This window comes from Microtus ochrogaster, chromosome X (assembly GCF_000317375.1).
Source record: "Microtus ochrogaster isolate Prairie Vole_2 chromosome X, MicOch1.0, whole genome shotgun sequence".
NCBI lineage: Eukaryota > Metazoa > Chordata > Mammalia > Rodentia > Cricetidae > Microtus > Microtus ochrogaster.
In genome coordinates this window covers 33,674,347-33,692,084 of record NC_022026.1, presented here as the reverse complement: position 1 = coordinate 33,692,084, position 17,738 = coordinate 33,674,347, and the positions used below count along the sequence as shown (strand labels likewise).

The following is a 17,738-nucleotide window of genomic DNA, read 5'->3' as shown; positions in this document are numbered from 1 at the left end:
TATGGGAAGTAGACAAAATTGCCAGGGAGAAAATTGGGATCTTGGGGGTGGGGTGGGATGGGGGTAAGGGAAGATGGGAAGAGAAAAGGGAGAAGGGGAGGATGGGGGGAACTTGGGGAAAAAGGATGATTGAGATAAAGGAAGGTTGGATAGGGGAGCACTGAAGCACAATTTTTAGTTAAGGGAGCCACCTTAGGGTTGGCAAGAGACTTGAACCTATAGTGGCTTCCAGGAGCCCAAGGCGATGTCCCCAGTTAGTTCCCTGGGCAGCTGAGGATAGGGAACCTGAAATGACCCTATTCTATAACAATACTGAACGAATATCTTGCATATCACCATAGAAACTTCATCTGGTGATGGATGAAGATAGAGACAGAGACCCACACTGGAGCACTGGACTGAGCTTCCAAGGTCCCAATGAGGAGCAGAAGGAGGGAGAACATGAGCAAGGAAGTCAGGACCACGAGGGGTGCACCCACTCACTGACACAGTGGGGCTGATCTATTGGGAGCTCACCAAGGCAGCTGGACTGTGACTGAAAAAGCATGGGATAAAACCGGAATCTCTGAACATGGCGAACAATGAGGGCTGATGAGTAGCCAAGGACAATGGCAGGGGGTTTTGATCCTACTTAATGTTCTGGTTTTGTGGGAGCCTAGCTAGTTTGGATGTTCACCTTCCTAGATATGGACGGAGGGGGGAGGACCTTGGACTTTCCACAGGGCAGGGAACCCTGAGTGCTCTTTGGACTGGAGAGGGAGGGGGAGATGAGTGGGGGGAGGGGGAGGGAAATGGGAGGCTGGGAGGAGGTGGAAACTTTTTTTCAAATAAAAAATAAATTAAAAAAATAGAAAGGAAGAATTAAGTGAAGCAGAGAAAAAATCAATTTAAAATCAATAAAAATCAATTTAAAAATGAAGAATTAAATTTACACTCACCAAAAAGACTGACTAAAGGTATTAGGAGTATTCAACATTTTAGCAAAGTTGAATTTATCTAACTTAAATATACTTTGAGTAACACAAAACTGCTTGCTCTATACTTCTTGTATAAGATACAGTCTGATATTGGCATAACATATAGTTGAAACAAAGCATAATATTTTGAAGCTTTGCATATAGCTGTTAAAACATAGTTTGCAACATAATTTATACTTGATAAAACAAATTTAGCGAGAATCATGATTCAAAATGACAGAATTGTTTTTTATTTTCAGATGTTATCAAAACAACACGTTAGCCTGGGAGTGGTGTCATGGGCCTTTGATCCTAGTTAGTACTTGGGAGGCAGAGGTAAAGCAGATCTCTATGGGTTTGGAGCCAGCATGTTCTACAGAGTGAGTTCCACAACAGCCAGAGCTGTTACACAGTGAAACCCTGCCTTGTAAAAACAGCAAAAAACAAATTAACAAAAAACATCCTGATATTGTACTTAGTGTACACAATGTTTAGAAGTAAAAACCAAAGACAGATAGCCTCTCCTGGTCATATCTCAAAACGCAAATATGTTAGTGCAAAACATCTATGATGTTATGAATCGAGCCACAAAAGTTCTTCACGAAAAATTTATTTTATTACTTTATACATGTATCCACTGAACATTAATAAACCATTGTGAGACAAAAATGTCACAAAACCATACTTTCATCAATTACAAATAAATAAATAAGTAGCAGAACCCCAAATCATCACATTGTCTTCTCAGTGACACATTGTACAGAGATAATGGCAAAAGGAAAAAAAAAGAAACCTTCATCATAGAAAAGAAATAACTTTATTTTCTTCAGAGAATAATTTACACCTTGCATCTTCTGGTTCCTGCTCTGGAGAACTGCCTTTAGTGCTTGGGTAATAGGAATGACACATTTCACAAGATAATATAATATATGCAGTACTACATCATTAACTGTGTGAAAAAAGAGCTCTGCTAAGCCATGCAACAAAATGCACAAATTACTAAGGGCATAAAAGTCATTAAAACCCATTGCTACAATATAGGGAAGTCATTAAAAACAAACCTTGGCTCAAAATCACATTTTTGTCACTTACTACCTATGAAATTGAGACATACTCTTATAAAAAATCATAAATTATCTAGGGTTGAAATGAAGACTAAATAAAATATGGGTTCAACAAATTGTAGTTTTTAAGATATCTCAGATTACATTGTCATGCTATTTCTATAATGATTGCTGATATAACTGGTAGTCACTATAGTGATGCTACTAATTAGAAACGTATGACAATGGCTCTTATAACCTCTAAAGACAGCCATTTTCAAACCTCCTTGCTTAGAAAGCAGAAGATTGTGTATCTCAACATCTCTCTAAGGTTGCTTATTTATGTATCTCTTTCCCTAAAATTTCTAATTACCTCTTTTATATAATGAAATGATCATCTGATGATAGAATATGCCAGTATAAAAAATAAGTTAGCATGTCATCCTAAATTGAAATTATTAATATGCTAATAACATGTTAATATGTGGTAAGGTGACAATGAAAATCAATTTACAGAAAACTAAAGAAAGAATATATAAGAAAATAATGGAATTAAGCATAGCTATTAAAAGAGACTGAATGTTAATATTGCAAATGTTCTCCTAAAATTCATATGTAAAACCTAAGCCTCAGGAGATGATGTTAGGAACACAGCTTTTGGTAGGATACCCCAAAAATAAGCCTAGGTATTTCCACAATAGAAGGACACATGCGAAGGCATCCTCTACAACATCCAGGACTGGATGTCGATTTCCCATCTCCGAAACTCGGAGAAACATATGTCACTGAGATGACAAATCATTTTTTGGGACACTATTTCCCTCTGGGCACATTAACACTATTGTACAAAGCATGCACAAACTGAGTCTGACATTATTGTTAAGACAACCGCAAAAGCTTCTGAATTATAAAAATGGATATAAATTGGATTTTAACATTTTTTGTCTTTTCATTTCTTCACCTAATATAGAATACTGTGCTAAGCAATCAAGCAACATTGGATATTTTCAGAGTCAGACAGCTGATGTTAAATCTGAGAAACACACACTTTAAAATATCTTCTAGAAGAAAACTGATTTTATATTCATCATCAAACTGTGTTCTACCAAAATCTCAAAACTATGTCTGATATTTTAAGTACTGCAAAGTGAATTTTATCTGCACTTAAAATATTTATAACACCTCATTTTCAGTTATTATTAAACCTAAACTACACTGTAGAAATATATTTTTGAAGAATCTAAATTTTATTAACCTCTTATGTTTATTTCTTATATTACCTCAAGCAACATTAAAACCAAAGAAATTGCTTACAAGTTCCAAACATGCACTATCTTTGTTCTTCCTAAAGCCTCTAGAGAACCCTAGAAATTCTAATTAGAATTAGCAGTTATAAGATACACATTTTATTATTATTTCAACTTTAGTTAATATTAACTATCATTACTTTAATTCTTACATAATATTATTATGTATAATTACTGTGATTTTAAAGGCAAAATAATACTATCATTATAGCCTGCATGGTTATGTCTCAAAATATCATCTTAATGACTAAAACATAAGTAGAAAACATGCAAATTGCAATAGTTACAGATATAATGTATATTTAAAAGACTACAGGGTCTTCTGCAGCTGTTCTTCTCTGTTCATATAAACACATATGGACATGTATATGTTTATATTTCACTAAAACAGACAACATGTTGAACTACATTTTGCATCAAGGCGTTATGATGGCTTATAAAAACATAAATCTCATAATAAGGAAAACATGGAATTTGAAAACTAGATTCATACTCTTTGAGGGTATCATTGTATCTTGCCAAGGCTAGCAATACTTATTCACAATTAGTAATATCCACTATAAAAAATTATAAATCACCTATGCACTGAAAAAACCTCGGGTTAATCTTCATGGTTTGGTATCTAATATAGGGAAGAGGGGTTAGGAATTAGGATTCCCACTGAAAATACATGCAAAGAATGAAAACGGCTCTGACACCAAAAGACTCATCCTCTAGGAAGAGGAATGTTAAAAACATTTCCTAGTTTTTATTTCAACTTTTCTATTAGTTATTAACATTGCAAAGTGGAGACAGCTTAAGAATTTCTCTCCAATTCTGACAAAAAAGTCTTTATAAACTAATTTTGTACTTTCTGTATTTCATCAGATTTTCTCGAGGAGGTCAAATGTTCAGACCTAGAGACAAGTCTTACTGCCAGTGGCTATGCTCACACTCATATGAAAAGAGCAACACAATGTTCTTCACTCTGCACTTTTCACCAAGTCTCCTCACTCCAACGCCAGCAGCTGCTGCATGTGCTTTCAGCACAGTATGTGCTTCTCTTCTCCCCACTGTTAAGTTAATAGGAGACCATAGGCTTGGAGCTGGCTCGAAACTTCCAGTTCAACCTAATTTAGTATATGTAGTTTTTGTAATAACCAGCTGAATTTCCACCAGTCACAGAGACTTGAGTTTTAATCAAAGAATGCTCAAATGAAGCAAATGCCTAACTCTAACAAGCCTGCTGATTTCTGTTTCTGTTTCCATACCTAGCATAAAAAAGCTTGCTGTTCATATGAATCCTTCTGACCCTGGGCACTACAAAATTCATGGGCAGTTCTTTGCTCAAATAAATTAGGTTAAATTTCACTTGTATAAATTTTTCATACTTTGCTAATGCTGTTCCCTACCCGAAAAGACTCTTTGCATCTTTCCCTATTGAAACTATTCAAATGCTCATACCACCACCTCTGAGTTCTTTAGGATTTCCAGTTATAAATTAGCTATATTCTATGCTTCCCAGTTTTTGAAATAAAAAAGTCTATTCCAACATTTGCTATAATTTGACTAAATATGGAAAGCTTCCAACCTTAGTCAATAGATTATGAATTCCCTGGTGCAGGAAGAAGACATTAACCAGTTCTTCCCCATGCACATACTAGGTGTTTTTACAAACTAGTCAAATGAAATGAAAGATAAACCCACCCCTAAAACAGAAGTAAATTGCTTTGGAGTGAAATGTTAAAAATAATTTTCTCTAAAACTCTAAGAATAAGTAATTCATACAGAACATATAATTCCATGGAACTTTTCACACATTAAATATTTACAAATCTAAATATTATAGGTATTAAAACTGGTACATTTGAAAGCTCCTTTCTATTTAGCAAGTCTAAGCTACTTTAAAATTTTAAACATTCGCTTGACAACATAGACTAGTAATGCTTTATAGTGCATTTAGTGAGAATGGAGACGTGAGCTCTCCCACAGCCTTGCAGTAGGGGGTAGTTCTCGTAAGGTTTTGGAACACTGAGTCTAACAGCCTTGGAATTAGGTCTTAGAAACAAGAGCTTGGTGGCTCATTCCAGAATGGTGCTGATTGAGCTGCAATGAGCAGCAGAATGGAGAAGAAAGAGGTGCCCTAAAGCTATAAGAGCCAGGGCAGGACAGCTTAAGTTTGTTGGAGCCAGAACCTCCTGCTGATTACTTACTAAGCCTGCCATCTATTGACCAAATCATGAATCTAGGCACTGTGAGTGTCAAAGAACTTCAGCTGCTACAGGGAGAGAATCAGTTCTCAAGAATGTTAATTAAAGCATGTGTTGTGTCACTAAAACTTGTTTGGTCTATTGCATACACACACAATATGTTCTTTGATATGTCAGTGATCCTGAAATGTCCCTTCAGAAATAAATCAGGGATACTAAAGGGTTCCACTTTCCGTCTATGTACTTAAGCATTCAAAATTAGCAAAATAGGAGTAATGCCACACAGAAATTTGAAGAATTAAACTTGAGGGGAATGGAGAGGCAGCATTCAGAGCAGTGAGTACATGATTTGAATAAATTGGTTTGGTTTCACTATGGTTTGATTATGTTTTGGCAGGAGCATTAGGAATTCCTTCTTTTGTAACTGATTAGCTCTAGTGCACACCACAAGGAAGAAAAGGAAATTCTCTTTCCAATCAAACTTGTGTAGTAATTGTCAGTAACTAAAACACAACACAAACTTACTCAACATCAGATGATCAAAAGAGAAAAACAAATGAACATTTATTGTGTTAGATTAGATACCAAACAGTGAGTATGTCAGCTACTTAAATGTATATAACCTGATCTCATTTTCCTACCTAGTTAAACATTAGTCTATTCACACTACAGATGAGGTAATTCAGTCAGTGGAATTGGTATGTATTACAATTGATGAAAGTAGATGTGACTCGGTTTCAATACCCTTTTTCAAGTAGGTTGCATTTTGCAATGCTCACTATAGTAATGGGTTCACTTTAACAAATTCCCACACGCAATGCTGCATACACCCCAATATCCCTTACGATTTATCCTTCTGTCTCTAATCTTACTTTCTTCATTTAAAAAATTAAGAATTCAGGATTACTTAATCATTTGTATGGAGTAGGGTAACTGCAATTTATAAAACAGCAAATGTTTAACAGAGTGAGAAAATCAAAGCAAGGAAAAAAATCACAGAAAAAAAGTTAAAAACTGCTTGTTAACAGAAAAAAAAAAAGCTGTTCGACAGCATGCAAAACAGAAGAGTAACCAACTATGGTATCTCATGCCTGAAATACTACCACTCTGGAGGCTGAAAAATGAATGCCATTATCTAAGACCATCTTGGGCTACAGAGTAGCCTAGACTACCAAGAACTTTCTTTTTCATCACCTGAACAAAAGCAAAAAAATTATTCCTAAACATTTAACATTTTTACCTGAAATATGGGCAAAAGTTTCAGAGAAAAAGACACAGATTGAGTATCCAATTATCCAAAATACTTAATATCAGAAGTGTTTCAGCTATTGGATTTTGTTTTCAGATTGTAGAATATTTACTTGTATGAAATAAGACATCTTGAGAACAGAATATGAGTCTAAACAAGAAATTTGCTTATGTTCCATATATACATAGCCTGAAGATAGTTCCATCCAATACTTATTACTGCATCTCTGTTTTAATTGGGAAATATTCATTCTGTATATTGCTGGGTTTCGTAAGACTTTTCATACAATTATATAATGCACATTGGTCATTTCCCTGATCATACCTGTCTTCTTCCCCTTTCTCTTCCCTCTACACTCTTGTTAGACTGCCTGTGTTTTCACAACAACCAAACTCATGGCATAAGATGTGGGGTTTCTTGTATAATATTGTATATTACTGGTGGTCAAAGTTCCAGATTCTACAACACTGTTGACTTTGATTAGGGATGCAACATGAATTCATATGCATTCTTGGTAACATTTTAAACTGATAAATACTTGAAGGCAGATTTTTGATATGTTTCAAATTATTAATTGTATAATACATTCCTCTAATTTGCACTACAGCCCATCCCACCCAAAACCACACACAGAAACACATTTGCTACTTCATTTTTGTAGCAGGAAAACAAAGTGTCTGATGCTAAGGGAATAATTAAATGTACTAACACAGACCCACAACACATAATTATATACAATATATAAAAAGAACACAGTTGACAAATGCAGAATAATATCAATGTCCAATACTGAAGATAGGAAGGAATAGCAATGGAAAATGTTTTTAAAATGTTTCTCAACAAATAGCTAGTCTAGATCATAATGTAAAAAAACCAGTAATAATATTCTCTTCCCCAGTGGTCTGAGTCTAGAATGGAAGTGTAATCTATATTTCTGCTTCCTGCCATCATTTTTTTTGTTGTTGTTTTCTCAAAACCAAGTACTTACTTGGGTACTTTCTGAGAATTATGATAAACAGTAATAGGCCAACTGTTTGGAGAAATTTTAAATGTGAAGACAACTCTAGCAAATAAGAAAAAAGTAAAACTACTAACACATTTTTCAATGTCAAAGATATTCAGAACACTCTAATCATCACAGATCAGTCTCCCCCCCATCCTTTCCTCTTTCCCTTCCTCTCTCTTTCCTCTCTCTCACTTTTCTTACTCTTCTCTCTATTTCTCTATAACGCTCTCCTCCATTCTACTCCTAATTAACAAAGTAAAAAATCAGATGACAAACACTCATCTCGAAAAACAAAGCACTCATCTTGAAGAAAGGATAGAATATTTTCATTTATTAGTTGGAAAAACTGATTTACCAGTACAATGTCTATATTTAACTGAGATATTAAAATCAGTATGTTCAGATAGAATATGAAATCTCCATTGACCACAATGACTAATTGTAAGACTTACATATTACTGAATTGCACTAAAAATGCGAAGGGTATGATCATAAAAAATATACATTTATCAAATCAATAATCACAATCATATTTGATGAGGACCCAATTTGGATTTTAATTCAGAGCATATGCTCATAAGAAAAAGTATGAGGATTCCTAAGAAGTGATGTAGATAAATGATGTATATAGAATTACTCCAATATCATCCATAATGTTCAGAGGCATTAGTATTCCATGATGTAATTTTGTGATACATGGTAAATCAGTTTTATGAGGTATAGCAAACTTATTAAAAATAAAGATAAAGTCTATGCTTTAAGTTAAATAATAGTATTCATGCAAAACAAAATTGAAATGAGAACATTTTCCTGTGGCTACAGAGTAAAATGTACATAGTACATGAATATATTTATGTTTGACCCTACTTATTGTGAGAAAACAAAACATTCATACATCCTTGGAACATTTTAGCAGAGAAATGAATTCCAATACATGAGGAACAGGAATTAATAATATGTAAAAATAAAAGATACCTTTTATCTGGGAAGCGAATGTCAAGGCCAATTTTGCAAATAGGTCTGGATTCTCAAACTTTTCTTCTTTTACTTTTAGCCAGAAACAGTTTTCAGATAATTCTTTAGGCTCAATCTAAGACGAAATAACAAGGACATGTTTTCATGCAGTTACTATTTAATTTTTCAAAAACTGACTTTCCTTTGTTTATAATCCACTAAATTTATTTCAAGTATACAAAATTAAACTCATAAATATTCAGAGAAACACAATTCTGCCACTGTACAGTAAAGCTATATAAAAGCAATGTAAATAAAAAAAGCAATATAATAAAATACATTTGAAAGTATTGACTGAAAAGACCCTCAAAATAATTGCATACATTATCCTTGTTCTTAGTTTTTTGAAATATTTGATATACCAAGTATTTGATTTTATTGTGAAATTTTAGTACATGTACATTGTATATATTATTCCCACTCCCACTTCCCTAAACCCTTTTGTCCACCTGTTTGTTTGAGCCTTCCATCCCTGCAGTTTTATGACACTTTTATAAAAGTTTAAAATGAAAATACTTATTATTCTCTAAGGCCAAAAATATCAAATACAACAGAATCTTAACAGGAAATGATATTAAGAATGTCACAATCCTTTATATTTACAATGATAAAAAAGTATGAAATTAGTTTCATTTCATTATACATTTTATAGGTTTTTCAATTTGGTTTTCCTTTTTTTTTGTACCATAATTTCAAAGCTGTTGGTAAGCTCCCAGTTATCTAGGTCATACATTGAAAGATGAATATAATTTGTTAAGGCCACAGAGGAAAGCAATAATGCCAATAATCAGAATCTTAAACAGCATTTGATGGTGACTCACAGTAATGCATTTCTCACACATTCCCAGTCATGGAAAAAGTACAAGGATCCCTCAAGTCTTACCTTGGACCAGTTGATTCTTTTCATGGATACTTCTGGTTTATATACTTTTTTCTGCTTCATTCCATATGGTAGCTCAATTGCTCCTGGTAGGGGAGGAAGAATTCCTCCAGGGGGTGGTGGTGGAGGAGGTCCTCCAAGCAAAGGGGGAGGTGGTGGTGGTGGTGGTGGAATACCAGGCATACCAGGTAAAGGTGGTGGAGGAGGAGGAGCTACTCCAGGAAGTGGAGGTGGTGGTGGAGGAGGAGGTGGTGGGCATGGTCCAGCACCTGGCAGTGGAGGTGGTGGAGGTGGGCCTGGGATTTCAGATGAAGCTCCCTGAAACAGAAATAAGTTGAAATGCTTAAAAGAACATATAATACAAATTACACACATCTGTTGGGTGTTCAGGGCTCAATACTATTTACACCTTTCTAAATTTTCCTGATTATATACTTTATCAGAACCTATAAATAAAGACTTCTGATATACAATGCATACTCCAAACAATTAACTGTCAGAAAGCAACTTCAAGTTTCTTCACGACTGGCAGTTAATAAAACATAGATAACACTGAATTCCATATTATATTCAAAGGATCAAATAAACTTTAAAACGTTACTTACTAATCACAATGGTTCCCTTTCCCAATTGAACATGAAAATATTTCAAAGAAATTAGTAGCACTTAACAGACCTTTTTGTAATCAAAATATTTATATTCACTAATTGAAGTTTCATGGCATAATGGTTTTTTTAATCAGGAAGAACTTTTATCTTGGTTAATATAAAATTTCTTCTTGGAATATTTCATTGTCCCAGTTAAACTTTGAAGTGTCTTTCAGAAAAAAAAAACCAATTAAATGCAATTTGGATAAAAAAATTTAAGTAACATTATTATTTATAAAATATTTTAAAAGGTTTAGTTAATAGTTAGATATAATTGTGGAAATATGTTCTATATAGCATTCAGTACTTTTGATCAAATTTTATTTATATGTATAAGTATTCATGTTTGTATATACTTATATGTAGATATATCAAAATATCTTTGTATACTTAAAATGGCTACCTCTCCTGGAATGAAATCCTTTACTGAAGTCATGAGAAAATATACAAACCTGTAAAAGCCTGATTTTTTTTTTTACTCTTGCAAGACTAATTAAATTTTTAGAAAAAATCAATTTCAGAAAATTTGTTATTTATTCCAAAAAATTTTGGATAATTTGTTTTTAAATATTTGAAAGCTAAATTTCTATGTTTCATCTTTTCACTGAAAGACAGCAAATTTTTAAAATTTATGGAAATTAATTATAAAAATTAAAATTAATGCAAATAAGAAAAACAATTATTCAATGAACATTTTAAACACCAGTGGAATTTTTTCCTCTATTATATATAATCTATTTTAATACCACAACCACAAATTCCTTAAACTAATTAAGGGTGGAGGTATAGTTTAGGGGGAGTGTTGCCCACCATGTAAATGTACCTGAAAAAGAGAACAAATATATAGAATTTTAATTCAAGTAAATATATATTCTCCAAGTTTGTAGCCTTTCAGTATCAAAACATATTAGCTACTTTTCCCTCATTGAATAATTAGAAGTTAAATAATCAAACTGAGATATAATGTAGTAATGTAGCTGAGACAGTTGACCAGGGCATGTTGGCACAATCTGGACTATATAGAAAGTTTCAGACTAGCCTGGGCCAGGTAGTCAGAGTGAGCCTCAAAAGAAAAACAATATATAGCACAAGAAGGAAAGAAAGGGGTCAGGGGAATTCACCAGCATCTATGAGTAGATGAATGCTAGCAAGAGATAGCTTTTGTAACAGGCAGAAAACAATCACAGAATAGACTGTAGTCAGTCAGGAATGGTGGTAGATACCTTTAACCCCAGCACTTGGGAGGCAGATGCAGATGGCTTTCTATGTGTTCAATGCAAGTCTGGACTGCACAAAGAGCACCACCCTCACCAGGGATACAAAATGAGACCCTGTCTCAAAAGTAAAAATGAAACCAACAGAAGCTACTGTGGTCAAATGAGTCAGGGAAGGGCACAAGATTAGAGAGGCTTCTTCAATGTATTTAATATGCTAACATGTCTTGCAAATCTCTGAGAATTTCATGTTTATTAAATTTAGTGAACTATGGAATATTTTCTTTGTGAAAAATCATTAAAAAATCTCTAAGTAATGTGTGAAAAAGTTGGCAGAATGAAAAGTATGGAGGCAGTACTTTAGAGACCTGATGAAAGGAAGGAAAATTTCACAGCAATAAAGGTTGTTTTAGCTAGGAGAGCAGTCAGAGTCTAAGCTGCAAAGGGAGTAAGTATGAGGCAGCCTAGGCCAGAAGGCTTTTAATATTCTTGGTAAGGAGATTTTGTTTAATCCCAGATACAACAGGCGGCCACTGTACACAATAAATCCTTCAGTTATAATATTTAGGACAATGTTTTGTGAGGATTAATTGACATAAAAGGATGAACTTGAGGAGGAAAAGACTATAGGCAGGAAGGAAAATAAGGAGACAACTATAGTAATTCAGCAAGACGTGAAGGGACTGGGGTTTTAATGAAGAGGAAAAAAATCAGTGGAATAATTTAAATAAAAGAAGAACTATCTTTATCAGAAACAGGGTAAGAAATAAATCAAACTTCAGTATTAAAGAAAGTGATACATTTTAAAACAGGTCAAAATGGAGACTAAGCTGGTTTAAAGAAAGAGAAAAATCAAAAATATTGAGTTTGATTTCAATACAAAAGACATGCCTACGGGGACAGCTGGAAATGGAAGACAGACTCAAAAGTTTTGACACCTACTAAAAGGTGATATATGAACATATGAAACTGAGTGGGACATTTATGCTAGGAAAAACAAAGCAGAGAAAAATGCCAAGGGCAGAGAAAACACAGAGATATCTCACAATTGGGGAATGAGAAAATCAGAGAAATCAAGTTTTCAGACAGATGGAAAGGGAAGTAGGACAATACTGAAAGAAGAAACTAAGATTTGGGCTATGGGTGGAAACCTTTCGAGCTTACCAGTGACTTTGGAAGTAATTTCTCAGTATACTGTTGGGGATGGACATATCAATCGACCACCTACTGCACATTATCTATTTAAAGGCATCTTCTTCAATTTCATATTATTCATTTAAGCCACAAAATATGCTAAGAATATAGTTAACTTTAAAGTTTAGACATATTATTAAGAACTGTTTGTGCAAGGGAATGTCAAGAAAAATAAAGTGTATAGGTTTTGAATTGAAGGTAGTCTAGATTTAAAGATTTCAAGAAGTCTTTCTGGATAATTAAAATTCATGAGCATTTCTATATTCTTTTTGAAAGAAAATACTATGCACACAATTTTGCAAACCATCATGAAAATTTCATGTCATAAACAGTTTGGCTTGAGTAATGTATTCTGTTAAAATATATTCAGGGCAGTTTGAGCAAATGAAGCCTTATTTATTTCCAAACATAAAAATGATTAACTGTCCTGGAAAAATCATATCTATACTTATTTCATCTAAAATGTGAAACTTTTAACAACAACCAAAATGTCTGTTTCCCATCACATTTTTCCTTCTGACTAACGAGATAAATTTCTACCCCCAAATTCATTGTGACTAAAGTCTCCATTTTGTTTCATTACCTGGGTTCTAAGCTGTTGGATTTCTATTTCCAGTTCTTTGATTTTTTCATCTCTTTTCTGAAGCTCCGCTTGAGCTTCCTGACGAGCTGTGAATTCTTCATCGAACTACAATGACCATCATCATAAATGTGCAGTTACTAATACATATTTGAGAAAGATTTAAACAACATTATGTAGTAAATATGAAGCATGTTTTTTTTTTCTTGTCTGAATTTACAGATCACTCAGAGAGATAAAGTTCTTGATTATTCTCCTGAAAACTAAGCAGTCACACAGGGAAAATTCTCTTTGTAAAAAAAAAGGAATGGAAAAAAAATGAGTGGACTGTCAAGTCTCTGTTCACATGTATGGAAAGTTTATTGTTAAAGAAAATTCAATTGTAGAATTAATATTGTTTATTGATTATTTGTCCCATTTCTTTAAGCTTAATTAGAAAGTAAAATATAAGAATATGGAAATCATTTACAAACTCTTCATCATATTTAATCTTCCTAATGATTACATTTTTACAATGATCGGAAGTATGTACATTAACATAAAATGGACTGCGGATTATTTCTGTTATAATCTTCATTGCTTAGAATTCAAAACACAGAGCTTGACAAAATCTGACATTACAATGAAATACACTGAAATTCTATTGTCTATCAGCTGGTTAACAAAACCCTCTATAAACACCTCAAGAGAGGAAAACAAGGAAAGGAAATGCAGTTCAGAGGGCAGAGGTGCTTGCACAAAAGCATAATAACCTGAGTTTGATCCTTGAACCCTATATAATGGAAGGAGAAAACTGAATCTTGTAGGTCGTTCTCTGACTTCTCCACATGAGCAGACACATGTCAGTACACACACACACACACACACACACACACACACTCATGCATGCATGCAAACACAGAGACACATACCAAAATAAATAAACAATTGCTTACACAGATACAAAAGGAGGAGAAGAAAAAAGAGAGGGGGGAGTGAGAAGTGAAAATATGGGGTACTAAAGATACCAACTCTCCAAATGGACATGTACATTTCCTGCATCATGTTTTAGCTTTTACCTCAGTCCTTACTCTAAGCAGACATAAACTGGGCTACATACATTTATAGAAAATGCTGTATAGGTCCCACTATAGAACATGTCATTTAACTTGTATTGTCAATGTAAACTTTAGTCATTATATATGTCCTGAGATTATCCCAACAATGTTATTTCTGTTTATAAAAGTAATATATGTTACTATCCAGAACTATCTTTAAAGATTAGGAACTGATGGAGCAGAACATTCCCTGTTAGTAAATATTCATCCCATATTAAACATGACCTTTAGATATTACAGATAAAAAAATGTCAGGGCAAGTTTTTTTATTTCAAACGATGAAATACTACTTAGCTATGCTTTTATTCATTTCTGTCTACTTGAAAATACCTTATAGGGTCTGGTAAAAATTTATTATAATAGAACTAAATTCCAAAACTACAAAAAAACACATGAGGTAAAGGAGGGAGGGAAGAAAGAAGAAGGGTAGGTAGGGAGAAGGAAGAACACTTGATAATTTGATAATTATATTAAACATTGATAAAATTGTATGTAGGCTTTCATGAAATAAGAACAAGTCCATCTAATGTATGAATGAAATTACAATATCATAAAGATTGTACTTATTTGAAGCCACTTATAAGCAAAGAATAAAGAAAAAATATCAAGTTCCAGGAAGCCTAAACAAAGTAACAACATCATTTAATAAATGGCAATTACAAAATTCCAAGAAGTCTAAAGAAAGAAATGAGGTGACAGGAAAAGAGAATGAATTGCAACATTAGACTTCTATCAATTCCAATAAGCTTTTTGTGTTGTGGATCAAAATCAGGACCTTGCCCATGCTAGAAGAACATTCTAACCACCAAATTTCATCACGAGTTCAAAAGGCATAGCTTTAAAAGGAAACTAAAATTCTCCCAGTTTCCTATGGAACTGTGTGATATAAGTGAATGCTAAAGCAATGCAATGAAGAAATTTGTTTTGGTTGTTTGATTTTAACTGTGTCTCCTTTCAGCTAGGTATTTTTATTTCATTTATCATTAAGTAGAATAAGGTTAGTATTTTTTTTTACCTAATGAATTAGGTGGATGAGAAGGAAATGATAATATCATATCTTATTATGAAATAAATCACTACAATACAACGTTTGATTCTAGTAGTACATAATTGAAAGAAAAAGATATGAAGTGTCAAACAAAGAAACAAAAGTGCTTACGGTTAAGTAATTATCTATTATGGTTAAATTATCAATTTAAAAATCAAGATTACTATTTTGTCAGTCTTACCTTCTTTGAAAATTCCATTGCTTTTTGTTCACTTTCTTCAACTTTTGCCTTGTTTACACAAGCATCTATTCAGATGAAGCAAAGTTGATTAGAAACATATGAGATGGAATATCTAGTTAATTATGGCTGAGAGTATATGATTCTGAAATTCTAACATGACTTGTCATTAAAAGGAAACTAATCTATACTACAATGCACATATTAATACCATATTTTCTTTCTTAAGTATTAAAGCAAAAACCTAAGCATCCATAAATATCTTTGATAAAATTTTCCTTGCAATGATAATTGTTAATTATAATTCCAATTTTACCACTATAGAATTCTTTCTAAAATTGTACACTATTATATAGAGAGTGGATGGAAAGAACCTATGTTCAAGATAATGAAAACTCAAAATGCTGGGGGAGCAAGTAGCAGTAACATTCACCAATTCAGATTTTCCAGTAAACTCTTTTACTTGAATTCTGATCTGAACAAAATATATGTTGTACAAAGGGAAGAAAATTCAAAATCATTAAAGTCTAGTTAATAAATACAATAGAAAATCCTCTTCAGTCTCATATTGTATCTTTGTGTGTTACCCAAATATTTCTCCGTAGGAAAATGAAACATGTCTGAATTGCACAATTTTATAAATTATGTAAAACAGCTTTATTACAATAGGTAAATACTGGAAAGAACTCAACTGGACACCAAGAAATACAAATTGTGTTATATTCATATATGAATATTACTTCACAATAGAAAGGAATATGAATTATAACATGGATAATCTCAAAATTATTATGATTAATGAAAGGAGACAGACAGAGAGACTGTGCTACATGACACTGCTTACATAAGATTTTAGAAAAGGAAACTGGAGAGAATAATTAAGCTAAATAAAAGTCAGTATAAGACAGATTAGAGGGTGTGTCCATTTTTAGCGACCACCCAGTATATAAGTAGAGTAAGGTGGAAGAAGGAGAATACAGCAGAAACTTTCAGGAGTAATACAGTTTATGATTTTGAATACAATGATGGTTTTAAGTACACAAGTATTAATACATGTATATATTTATTCATTTATATTTTTAAGAATAAATATACTTACTATAAATAAATATATAAATATTTATATATATTTATATATTTATTTATATATTTATATATTTATTTATATAAATAAATATATAAATAGTTATATATACTGATTAGCTTTCATATAAAAATTGAAGTAATTTTTCCACTTAAATGTATAAAAATAGATTTTTTTAAAAATTATTTTAGATATATGGGTATTTTGCCTGCATGTATGGGCAGGACAGAAACCCCAAAAAGCAGGCCTCATGTTAGGGATGGCCCAGAAAACATTATTGACAGAATACAGAATTGTCCTGCACGAATGATAGATCATAATATGGCATGTAGTAACACAGTCCCAATTTGAACATAAACATAGTCAAACCTTCACAATCCTCTATGAAAATTCAGCTCAGAGACATTGACAGAGATACACACGCACAGATAAAAGCTATTTTAAAATTTACTCATTGAAAAGGGAGTGGTCTTGATGCAATTGATGTTTGTCATTTACATAAATTTCCAATTGCCTACAGTATGGATTACCTTTAGAAATGGAAAATAATATATGAGAAATGATGCTCAATCTCTGACTTCTTTGTGAATCTATCCTCTGTAATGGAGTGAAAATGTTATATAGATGGTATTCAACACCTTTTTTTCATTAAAAATAAGCAACTTCATGCTTCAACCTAGGCAATGGTAGTTTTGATTAGCTTATAAATAGAAATCCCTACTACAGAGTGATAAAATATAGCATATTGCAAAAGGGAAGCTGATTGTCACTGATCAGACTGTTAACAAAAGTAATTCTATCTGGCATTCTTTAAGTGTATAAGGAAATTTCCTTATCATGACATTTCTTTTTTAAAATCGGAGAGCCAGTAGCAACATGTCTATAATACTGAGGCTCTACTAAACAAACAATTCTTACAATCTTTCTGTGGCGATGAACTGAATTAAAGTATACTAGAGTCAGACCTGGATGGAGGTTGGGGTTCCCTGGACTTCCCACAGGTCAGGGAACCCTAAGTGCTCTTCGGGCTGAGGAGGGAGGGGGACTTGATT

At 33.0% G+C, this 17,738-nt stretch overlaps 1 protein-coding gene across 3 annotated transcripts in view; it reads right to left on the bottom strand.

Moving 5' to 3' along the window:
* Positions 1 to 17,738, bottom strand: part of Diaph2 (diaphanous related formin 2) — a 793,576-nt gene that overhangs the window by 534,215 nt on the left and 241,623 nt on the right. For all 3 annotated transcript variants that reach the window (XM_026784823.1, XM_026784824.1, XM_005358668.3), the window contains 4 exons: positions 15,606 to 15,670; positions 13,283 to 13,387; positions 9,648 to 9,962; positions 8,726 to 8,840 (listed from right to left, as the gene is read on the bottom strand). In XM_026784823.1, the coding sequence (XP_026640624.1) occupies positions 8,726 to 8,840; positions 9,648 to 9,962; positions 13,283 to 13,387; positions 15,606 to 15,670 (600 nt within the window). The remainder of the gene's footprint in view (positions 1 to 8,725; positions 8,841 to 9,647; positions 9,963 to 13,282; positions 13,388 to 15,605; positions 15,671 to 17,738) is intronic.